This window comes from Teleopsis dalmanni, chromosome 1, assembly GCF_002237135.1.
Source record: "Teleopsis dalmanni isolate 2A chromosome 1, ASM223713v2, whole genome shotgun sequence".
Lineage (NCBI taxonomy): Eukaryota > Metazoa > Arthropoda > Insecta > Diptera > Diopsidae > Teleopsis > Teleopsis dalmanni.
The window spans coordinates 234,299,583-234,312,096 of NC_051846.1; the positions used below are offsets into that span (position 1 = coordinate 234,299,583).

A 12,514-nucleotide genomic window follows, 5' to 3' on the forward strand; every position below is an offset into this window, starting at 1 on the left:
ATATATAATATTAATATATTTATTTAATTTAATTAATTTAAATATTTTTTCACATTACCATATGTATGAAATATTATTTATTTATTTAATTTAATTTAATTTAATTTAATTTAATTTAATTTAATTTAATTTAATTAATTTAAATATTTATTTCACATTACCATATGTATGAATTATTCGATATGTAGAGAATGTGGGCTCTCACTGACTACTTAGGGTCATGTTATGCAGAGTGTCTCGGGCACGGCACGAGTACAATTGTTATTGTTTTCAATGCAAACACGGTTGCCACTTGAAAATTTTTTCCTGTACCAAAATTGGTTTAAAAAGGTACCATTTCTGCAAAAAAAGGTACAAAATGTTTTTGGACCTTTTTGTTTTTTTGTTCTGTGTTTTTCATAGTGTTATAAATGAACAATTTTGGTACTAAAGTACCATAAATGGCAACCGTGAATGCAAATTTTAAATTTGAGAATGAGAGAAAAAACAATATGGCCGTTCAAACTCCAGCATGAGAGCCGGCGTATTTGTGCCCCGGCACTAAGGCAAAACAGTGTTGTTTAGCAATAAATTTCAAAATTTGCGCCTTTTAGGAGCAAATTACTACAGCCTTCTTACTATATAAATCGTTAATAATATAATTATTACACTTTACGATTTTAAAGAAAGGCGTAAGTACTATTAACAATTATTATGAGATAATATAATAATAAATTAACATTATTACAGCCTCTATGAGTTTTTTCTTGCTAGTTATTTTTGGTGGCAAATTCCCTCATTCACGTGAAAGTGCACCAACTTAACAAATCTATAAATGTTTCTAATTTTACAAAACCACGGTTCTGTCACGTCGGTAAGAATTGTATCCCGAAAATTTTTAACCTTCTGTTTATCAAAGATGGGCATTGACAAAGAAGGTGAGACATGGATTTCTCTTCAGAGCCACAATATGACAAAAATTATTAAAGGGGAGACTCAGTTTCGTAGTATGTACAACTTTGCAAGTCTATAAAGTTTCTAATTTTGCAGGACGACAGTTCTTATCAGGTCGGTAGAAAAAAATGTATCCGGAAAATTTTTAATTTTCTGTTGGCCAAAAATGAACCTTGACAAAGAAGGTGAGACTTGAATTCCTCCTCCACTTATTAGGGTACTCCATTTCATAGCATGTCTGCTTAGTATTTCAACACTGATATCGTAGTGCTACTGAACAGGTTCCACTTTAGTTGAAGCAGCTGACTAGTACGTCATTGTCCAGTTAGAACCAAATCGATTTTTATTTTGAAATTTGGCAACCATTTTCATCTGTCAACCTGTTATCGTAATGCCTCAAATAAACACGTCTAATAGACATCTAAAGAAGTAATAAAATAAAGTCAAATCAAATATATAGATCAGTCCAACACACACACTGTAAGAAAGGATTGTTTGTCTGTTGTAACAAAAAAAATAAAAATAAAAAAAATATATTAAAAAATAAGTCATCACAACCCCCTTCATTACAGAATTAATTTATCAATTAATTATGCTATGCAAAACTGAAGAACAACAGCAAAGAAATGAAAACTCATACAAGTTTTTTATCAAGATTTTTTTATTAAAAAATGAAGAGTGAAAATGTTCAAAAAAAAGTATAAAAATTAAAAGCTAAAAAAAAAAAGTTTTTTTAAGGTAAAAATCAAAAGTCAAAAAAAAAATATTTAAATGAACTTTAATTTATCTTCAGTTTATATTTAAAAAAAAAAATTAAAGCAAAAAACGCAAAAAAAAATTATTTATTAATGTGTTAAGTTCTTGAAGATTCTTCAAGAATGTTCTGTCAGAAATGAAGACAACATTAATTTATATAAGAAAACTGGCCAAGCCTCTGTCGCTGATGGGCTTGAGATACTAAATAAATTGAAGATAAATTTAGTATAGATATTAATATGAGTTATTTATGTACTTTTTTAGAAAGTTTTTATTTGAAATTATAAAGTAAATTTTTGTTTTTTCTTTTTTGATATTTTTTTAAGTGTTTAATAAATCAAGTTTAATTGTAATGTTAGCAATGTTGATGAAGGGTTCGACTCTATCGTGCTATATGTCGTGCTAAGAAAGAAATTTTCACAATCCAAGAATTTTAACAACTTTATTTTGCTGCACGACAGTCTGAGTCTGACTCTGATGTCGAACGTCAACAGCATTGCTGGCAATTGTAAACAAGCAACAGATACTGTTGTATACGCCTTCTATGAAGGAAACTTCTTTGTAAATGCTAGGATGCAGCGCTTTAACTAAATTTATAATATGTAAAAAAATTTTATGCCATTAAAGTAAAAATCGTTTTAAGTAATTTAAAAAAAAACCATTGTTAAGGGATGTGCAGTTCTGAACAACGCCAACGCCAACGCCATCAGTCTATCTCAACATCATCTAAATTGAGAGTTCGATTTTAATTTGAGTATCATCAATCATCAATCATCAATATTTGTAACAAGTAAAGAGAGTACAATCAATCGAGTCGTAATTGATCGAAGCAATTAACGTTCCTTTAAAGGCGTTCAGCAATTGCTGAAGAGTTTACTTATGCCCAGATTAATTTTAATTTATCAAGCCGCCTTGACCTGACCTCTGACCGGTTGACAAAGAGAAGAAATTTATAATAGAAGTCGCGACTCATAGCTGCACATCCTTCTTTGATAGAATGAAATATGAATGTTATTCCTATATATTTTTGTAAAACGAAAGTAAGAAACAAAATGTAAAAAAAAACGCAAAATAATAAAATGTAAAAAAAAGTAAAATAAAAAATAAAAACACAAAAAAAAGAACAGCCAACAATTGTGTAAGATTGGCCTGTCAGTTAAGAGCCTTATATACAAATATCACAAATAATTATAATTACAATGTTCAAACTTAGGTGGAAGTGCTCGAAAAATGCAACAGCTCGTTGTTAACAAAAATAACTAACATTCTAAATGTTATGTTAACCAAAGTTTAATAAAGAATTGCATTTCCCCAAATTTTGCATTATTAATGTTTTTTTTTTTTAACAAAGTTTGTGAACTCATATGATGGTAAGTACCTAAAAACTTTAATAAGGAAACTCCTTGATGATCTGATTCAATAAACAGATCATTTTCAAGCCATTTATCAACCACCCTAACATTAAACACAACTTTAACATATATATATATTAAATCCTTCAACTCCTAGGAGGAGCATTGGGTCGCAACAAATATCTTTCACTCGGCACGATTGGTGGTCTGTAACTATAACTCTCCCCAACTTTTCCGCATGTGTGACATTTCCATGTCAATTTGCCTTCTAACATATACTAAGAATAAACTAATACATCAGATAAATATTTATTTCCTACAAGTAGTTATTTGTCGTAATCGAATATGTTATATCCCTCTCTCGGCCGGAGTTTTGTACCGAGGGAGAGATATAATGGAAAATATTTTTTTGGTTATTTGTTAATAATCGAATAAGCTACAAATACCCCCACCACGAAGTAGCAGCATAACCGGTATTGTGCCAAGAACTGGATATACTAGCAGATATTATTTTGGTAGTAATTATATGCAAATTATATCGTCATTGCAGAGAAATCCATCTCCACATCCCACCCCTCGGCTACGCCACCGCCACGAATAGATTTCGAATGAGTGAATATTAAAACCTAAAGGTGAGTCTTAATTTTTTATCTATAATAACTAACAGAAGCAGTTGTTATTCTGTATATTTTGTTTTTGTTATGTAGTAATTAGTGCTGCCGTTACGGTGAAGGCAAGCGCTATTGATTCCAACAAGATGAAGCAACTTGCTATAAAGCGCGCTTAACGCATTGTCAGTTAAGTATTAGGCTTTTTATGGGGTTATGTTAATTCATGCCACCATTCACGTCATACGGCCATATTTATTGGAAAAAATAGTTAAAAATTAAACTAATCGAATAGACCATATAACAACTCGATATACATTATTTAAATTTAAGTTATTTTTACCAAAATACTGTTTCAAAACAGTATCTGTATCTAGTGTTGACACTATATGAGAGGCGCTACGTGGAGTACCATCTAGACAACGTGGGACGTACTAGGTAATGTCTTGAATCCTTTTGTCTTCCGAATAATAACTGTTAGTTATTAGATACAGATACAGGCCTACATAATACTAGGAATAACAGTTACTAGTTTAACAGACTAGTGACAGTTGTTGTTGTAACCCGCTGAGACCTACTTCTGAAGTCCTTTTGGGAGGTATTGAACGACACTTGGTCGTCGCTGGCAACGAGTGGTTCCGAAACGTAGACCCGACCGTTTTGGGAACAAGTGAGCTTCTTTTTCGGCTATATCTCCGATATTATTTTGAATTTGAAAATGGTTTTTCGAAGAAATACTTATAAATGTTTAAGCATTAAAAAATTTGCACGTCAAATAAAAAAAAATTTGTTTTTCTAGTTCCAGAAATTCTCTTAAAGTAAAAGTTAGAGAAGACACCAATGAAAATTACTTTACTAATTATGAATACATATCACAAGATTTTAGTTTTACCAATTAAAATTTATTTTTTAATTCAAAATCGTTTTTTAAACGAATAACAAAATTTACACAAAGTTGTCTCTTTTTTTTCACTTTAACATTTAGAATATTTTACTTTGTATTTTGTTATTTAAAAACAAATTTTTACACATACTCGTACATTTAGTTTTTATTTAAATTTTATTTGTGGGAAAATTATTAATTAACAATGTGGATAAATTGTTTTGATTGATTTGTTTGTAATAATTTTTTTAAATTATATTAATTAAATTTGGATTTTTGCGAAATGAAGAAAGAGAAAAACAAAATTTCAAGAAACTAATAAGGTGACATAAAACAACTGGGAGAATGTTTGTCTATAATAATTCCTAAAGTCTAAAAGTATAATTTTTCAGTTATGCATATTTTTCCAATCTTTGTTTTGTTTTTTTTTTTTTGTGTTGGCCCATTTATTTCTGCTCCTTCTCAGTTGCATTTTTATGCATTCCTCATAGCTTTTTTTAGCCAATGTCATAGGTTCAACCAAGCAAATTGGTTAACTGTGCGTACTGTTTGGAATGGTACGATATTTAGTCTGGCGCATTTATAACTGAATAGATGTTCGCCCATAAAGTACGTTTCCATTGAAATATTTAACATACGTTTCATGCTAGGTACTTCCGTTAATAAAGAAAATTGTTTATAATTTCTTGTCAATCGCTCTCCATTCTTGTTGCAACGACGGCTGGTTAATGTTTTTAATTCTCTAGTTTGCATTGTCTCCTTCCGTTTCCCTTTTTTGTTGGTTTATATTTGTTGTTCAAAAGCACACATTTGCACACAATTGTACATTTTTGTCAAGATCACCGCGTCCTTCAATGTGTTTCACTATTTCCAAACTTCATTGAAAATATCTGGAAAGTTGGAAAAGTCATTAACGCTTTTCAAGTATTCTCTCAGTATCTTCAGCGTCTGCTAATGCAGTGTTCTGTGTGCATAGTTGATTCAAAATTTTTATTTGTAGTTATAAAATTTTTTTTTTGTAATTTTGTTGACGGTTGATTGTTTAACGTAGCGTTATAATCAACCATAGGATCAATAAGGCGGTTGAGTCAATTGGCTTTGGCTGTTAAAGCCCAAACTTAGACGATCACTCTGTAGCTGAGCCTAAAATATAAGTTATATATTAGACAAACACAATTTGTAATAAAACTAAATACCAAGATAAATTCAAAGAAAGGTTCAATTTACTTACTCCTGATATATCTTGAGATAAAACATCTATTTGGGAAATTTGTCCAAAATCTTGAGAAAGATCCGGTTGTTGCGATAGGGCGAATCCACCGTGCTGGGACATATTTTGAGTAAGTGGTGACGCACTAGCTTGTGATATAACGCTTGTAAAACTATTGGCCAAAATGGGACGTCCTTTGCCACCCTGCTGGTTCCTAGTAGAACCGTTAGAACCATTAGTTTTAGTCTGCCCATTACCACCACCGTTTCGTCCTTGTTTTACAGCAGCTTGCACCGCTTGTTGATTATAAAAGCGACGAGGCATATTTCCCATATTCATAAACATACCAACAGGTACGGGCATATTATTCAAAGTTGCACGCACACGTTCTGGGGAAACATAACTAATAGAATCATGTTGATTGCCCCACTGTTGATAATTGGATACAGCATTTTGTGTGGCGTTGCCAACAGGAACACGTCCGCCTGAATAGCTAGGTCCTGTCATATAATTTTGTGACATCAACATACCCTGATTTGAGTTAAAGTTTCCACCACCCATACCAGTATTGAAACCCAAACCAAAACTATTGCCAGGTAAATTACTTGGACCACTACTAATACCATAATTGCTAGTTCTGTCGTATACAGATCCAGGTACAATAACTTCTTTTGCATTTGCCATTATTGTATTCATAAAGTGTGCACCCATATTAAGTGTATTAACAATTTTCTTCGGTTTTTGAAATTGTATTAAAGACTCCTTCAAATTGTTCAAGGAACCTTCAACAAGTACTTTGCGATCCTTGTAGAAATTTAACAAATGATTCCACAATGCTTGTTTTGATAAAACTTTCGGGTTTCCAACAATAATTGTGCCATACTTGGAACGAGTTAAAGCAACATTCAAACGACGAGGATCATTTAAGAAACCAATACCTTAAACACAACCACAGAAGTCATATGATTATTGAAATTAATAATATAATACAATAATACAATAATACTATAATAATACAATAATACTATAATAATACAATAATACTATAATAATACAATAATACTATAATAATACAATAATAATATAATAATATAGACTAAGATTAATAAGATTATATTATAAGAATGATATATTTAAATTATGTTTTTATAAAAATTGACAAAAAAATCATTTACCTTGTCTTTCATTGGAACGTACGCACGACATTATAATCAAATCTTTTTCTCTACCTTGAAAAGCGTCTACACTGGCTATTTCAATTTCTTGATAGAGTTTTGAATGTAAACTACCTTGGTATTGCATATATTGTACTAGGTAAGCTCTCTGACCTTCATATGGTGTTATAATACCAATTTGCTCTGGTCTAACACCTGCTTTAAGGAATCGTGTTGTAATTTTTTCAACATTTGCAGCTTCAGTGCGATTTAAGTAAGAAGTTCCGGAACCAGCAATTTCTTCCTGACCTTGAGTAACTAGGAAAAACATTGGTCTATCCGGTTGAGGCCAAGGAAAATCAATTTTAAGTTTCCGATCTTCTGCACATACACCATTTTGCAAGGAACCCTCATAAAAGAAGTTAGACGGAAATTGTGAAAGCTCAGGATGCATACGATATTGTACTTCTAAACGGAATGGTCTAATACCCAGCACAACCAATCTTTCAAACAAACTTTGTGATAGACCAGCACGTGCCGCTTTTTTACACATAACAACTGGTCCTAGTTGGCAATGATCACCGACTAGTATTAATTGTTTTGCACCTAATACAACTGGCACCATACATTCCGGTTCTGTTGATTGCATAGACTCATCAATAAGTATAGACGAGAACTTAATTCGTGCTAAGCGCGCATCACCTGCTCCTACGCAAGTGCAACAAATTACATCGGCAGCTTCAAGTAATTGATTTTCAGCTCCACGTTTTAAGCTACGATAACGCTTTTCATCAGCTGAACTAAGCTCACCAGTTTCATCTTTTAATTGTTGCAATTTTTTCAACTCAGAATTAGTTTCCATGCAACGAATTTGATTATGTAAAGCTAAAAAGCTGACTGGACTATCAATAGATTCTCTCGATTTAGCACACACACGTACTGCTTTCAGATTAGTTAAATGTATCTTTTCTGTTAGCTGATCTACTGCGGTATTACTAGGAGCACAAACCAATATGGGTCCACCATGTTGTTTAACCAACTGATACACTATAGTAGCAGAAGTAACAGTTTTTCCTGTGCCAGGCGGTCCTAAATAGATTTAAAAAAACCACAGTATAATAGCTTACATTTTACGAAAATATTTCTAACCTTGAATTAAACTAAGTGGACGTTGTAAAGCATGTTTCACTGCATACACTTGCGAACGGTTTAGGTCGGGGAGATTAGGAGCAGTGTAAAGTTTGGGTGGTTGTGACCGAAATAGAACTTCATCATTGCCATCTTGACGACCATGACCCAATAAACGAGAGTATATAAAGTTAGAAACAGAATTGCGATCCATTGCAAATAATTTTAATGCACGAGTCATACGAGTGAATGAAGTACTTTTCCAAATGAAGTCGACGGCAAAATTCGAAGTGCATTTAACTGGAGCATCGGGTGATGCTTTCAATTCTAAACCAATATCATCGCCATAATTATCAGGCACTTTAATAACATGCCCAACTTCGCTCCATGCTTTATGCATCTCTCCAACATATCTTAAACGCAACTCATCACCATGCATTAATTTCATATCAGAGTCAGTTTTTGCCAACGTAAAGTAAGCAATATTTTTTTTATTTAGACCAATATCCCAACGAACTTCAATATTTTCCTGAGTTTGGGATTCTTTAAGTTTCTTATCGTAGTCAGCTTCGAGACGTACGAGCGGTCCTAAAATTTTTTCGTACTGATAACCATCTTCGTAACGCATTAACACTTGTGCTGGTTCAGTGTCAATTCCAGGCTTCTCTAAATCTTGAAAGGTGGCATCAATATTTTCTTTCCATAATTCTTCTAGCTTATTAATTTGTGCTGCTGATATTTGACGTGCTCGTAACTGTTCTTGCTCGCTTGGTGTTTTAACTAGCCATGACAAAAAACAACGATCAGATATAAGAGGTTTCCATTGATCTTGTTCCCAATTTAAATCTTTCAATGAATTTTGTGCAGCACATGGTTGTCTTTAAAAACAATAAAATTGTATAAAACAATAAATTTTGTAACAAAATTTAAACATAATTCTTAACATACCGACATAGTAAAACAACTACAGAATCTGCTTTAGCTGGTATAAATCCTAGTAGAAACACATTACGAACACCACAAGAATAACACTCCAAGACTGTTTCGCCTAATGGCCCGTCTGAGTGCAGGGTGACTTCACGATGTTTAGCACGTACTAAGTGATTAATGATATGGGAACCAGATGTACTGCCTCGACCATTACAAAACCACTTTTTACAGTTATTGCACATGACTACCGTTCTAAATTGTAACATTTTTATAATTGAATAAATAAATGAAATTTATATAAATTTACTCCTTGTCGTGGATGCCACAATATTTGCAGGCATGTGGTGGCAATTCCTTAACAGATGTAAGAGAAGTTTCCTCATCTTCTTCTTCAAACTGTAATTCAGCCAATCCATTAGTAATTGTACTCAACTTATTGGGCAATTCTATTTTTCGACCGAATGGCTATATAATATAAATGTTAAAGCTCGATATTCATGTGCAAATAGCAAAAATCATAACTTACGTGGCCGCTAGAACCTGCTACACTTGGTAAAGGATCTTGTTGAGATATTTGAGACTGAGATGGTAAAGTAAAATCGCGAAAATCAAAATCAGATGCTTGTGTATCCGCACCAATTAAATCATTTTCCTCAGTGTCAAGGAAGGTCAGAGTCTGAGAACTTGGACCGAATGCTGCATCTACACTCATCGTGGCGGACTTTTTTTTATTATTTTTAGCTACAAGCAGAAATATTGATATTCGTATGCCCTTATTACATTTATCATATATAACTAACAATAAAAGTTTTAAATACACAATAATGTGAAATTAAATTATTTTCGTATCTTTTAGAAACTTTTCTTTTACACAACAATTTAGAAATATTTTTCTTTATGTGAGATTCCGACATCCGCTATTGCCTTCCAGCTGTCAAAATTGTGCACAATACAATAAAAACGCAAGGTTGCGTTCTTTTACATTTGCGAAATGTCAGAAAAAGCGAGTAAGAAACATAAACGAGAGTGTAAAACAAAATATAAAATCGTACTTCATTTATTATTCGAAATTATTATCAAATAAACGAAGTAAAGAGAAGTGAACGAAAGTATAGAATAAAGAATAAAATCGTACTTACTGCTTTTAGTCATTATTAATAAAAATTACAGTGGTCTCTTCAAATATAATATAAAGACGCAAATAATATCAAATATTAAAATTCTAATAAAAAATATATACAAATACAAATTCTATTAAAATTTTTACCTTCCATTTAGTAAAAAGGAAAATTTTTCTAAAAAAACGAACGCTACTAAGATTTATAATAACATTCCCGAAATTGAAATTATTTTAGACTTGTTCAAATATTTTGAAAACTTTTTAAGTTTCCATTTATCTATATAATTATTAATATCTTTTATTATACAAAATTGCACTTCAATACAATGTTTGCTTCCACTCTATGACATTTAAATAAATACACTACGCGGTTTTTAGATGTGTAATGAGCAAATCGTAAATGTCAGTCGTATCAAGTCTGCAGTGCTGAGTGTTCTTGACATTTTCGTATTTTGTGTAATGGCTACCGAGTAACCGTTTTTCTTTTCTATCTATATACTTATCGAAATTAAAGGGGCTCCAGATTTGTAATATTTTTTATAGTTGTATCTCATATCTATTATAATTATTGAATGTTATACACCTATGAGGGTGCTATAGCAATAAAAGACAGCAAAGCTATGTTACAAAAAAGAAAATTTATTCATTTTTAATTTTTCAGAAAAAAACTGCAATAAAATTTTTTTTAAATTTAATCTTAATATATTAGGGCAAAATTTTTATATTAATACTGTAAGTAACAGTCCAGTTAATCATCCATAATAGAAGGTATGGAATGGAAATAATATTAAAATTGTTAGTTAAAAAAAATAAATTGGTAAATTGTTTAAAAATATAAAAAATTAATTGCTTTTAGAATTATTAGAATAATTTTATTTATTAAAAAAACTTAATAAAAGATACAATTAAAAATGTTTAGAACTTTGACTTAATAAACGTTATCTCTTACTCTTAATGCTGATAACTTAAGAATGAGTTTCAGAATTCAGCTTCAGCTTTAGCTTCAGAATAATAATGTTTTGTGCATTTTAATATAAAATCTACTACATTATTTTGTTGAGCTTCGTAGCTTACATTTGTGCTACAGCGGCGCTGTAATTCCTAGATTTATATATACATAAGGCAAGTTATTATAAGGCAAGAATGTTATATATTCACGGCGGTTATATTTAAAATATTCTGGTGCCTTAAATCTATAATTTTCTTATTTTGTAAAACCAAAAGCTGTAGTTTCAAACTTCATGTGTTTTTAATTATACTTTACATATAATGTATTATTGCTTTCCCTGCTTTTATTGTTTGTACCAAGGCTCTAGAACACCTGGCGCACCAGCACAAACATGGCGCAAAACTATAGACAGAGAACTTAATAATGCAAATTTAGATCTATGGTTTAGATCTATGGCAGAGGCCCTATGCTCCACAAGGAGAAGAGGAAAACAGTAAGTAAGTAAGTAAGAGTACTTGATTTAATGTTAATTATTTAATTTAAAAATTATTGGTACTTAAAAGTTTTTTTTCTTAATTTATAACTTTTTTCTGAGATGTGACATTTTAATATTTTTTTTATTAAGTTACAAGAATTTCTTATTGCGTATATTTATGCACATATATTTGCTCATAATTAAGTTCAATAAAAACCAGTTACTTAAATTTAAAATGCATTAATTAAATATGACGCAAATACGATGCAAAAAAAAAAACGAAAATAACTGTAAATGATAGCAAAATTGCTGTGAAAGGTTTAAACCGCAAATTCAAACACAACTCAATCCAATGAGTAATTAAATTGTTGTTGTTGAGCTTATTTACTGCACATTTAAGTAAATTGTTAACAAGTAAACAAAAACTTAGTTAAAAAACTGCTCAAAGTCGGCTGGATTTTTTTTATCGCAACAATATAAACATACGCAAAAGCTTACTGACCGAGTGCTTAAGCACTGTTGACAGTGTTCTCCAAACGTTTCCTTTTCCAATATTTCAACAGTTGCTTTAACTCTCAGAGTCTGGCGCAATATTGTATACGCAAAAATAGTTATTAGAAAAACAAAAAAAAAATAAAAAACAAAATATATTTCAAATAAAAAAAAATGTTTCATTAGTAGTGAGTCAGTTGAATAATTGTTTTTGTTTTTGTTTTTATTTGTTGCAATTAGCTTTGCTCTCTCGGCGGAACTTTGGCACAACAGGCAGAAAGAGCAGCTCATATGTTGTGTTACTGTTTTTGTTTTTATTTTTCGAGTTGTCTTTTATTTGCAATGCTCTTGTTGTACGTTCGTTGAAGCATTCAGCAGTTCATCAGTTGCCGCCGAAGTTTTAAATTGTATGGTTGTGGTTTGTTTTCGTTAACGGCATTTAGGCGGTATTGTTAAGAAATGTTTTTGCAAATGAAACTTTGTTTTTAAACAGTTTATAAAATATATAGTCATTGTTAAGTAGT

The 12,514-nt window shown here is 31.2% G+C and overlaps 1 protein-coding gene and 1 pseudogene across 2 annotated transcripts; both read right to left on the reverse strand.

The window, feature by feature from the left end:
* LOC119672722 overlaps positions 1-12,514 on the reverse strand; it is a 510,988-nt pseudogene that overhangs the window by 157,207 nt on the left and 341,267 nt on the right.
* Positions 4,934-10,258, reverse strand: LOC119672705 (regulator of nonsense transcripts 1 homolog). 2 transcript variants are annotated; one of them, XM_038083821.1, is made up of 8 exons: positions 10,222-10,258; positions 9,481-9,695; positions 9,262-9,419; positions 8,973-9,206; positions 8,046-8,902; positions 6,918-7,985; positions 5,764-6,680; positions 4,934-5,675 (listed from the first exon to the last, which is right to left on the reverse strand). In XM_038083821.1, the coding sequence occupies exons 1-8, from the start codon at positions 10,226-10,228 to the stop codon at positions 5,604-5,606; spliced, it is 3,528 nt and encodes a 1,175-aa protein (XP_037939749.1). In that variant the 5' UTR covers positions 10,229-10,258; the 3' UTR covers positions 4,934-5,603. The 2 variants fall into 2 exon arrangements, with proteins under 2 accessions (XP_037939749.1, XP_037939750.1); XM_038083822.1 differs by lacking the exon at positions 10,222-10,258 and adding an exon at positions 9,755-9,774.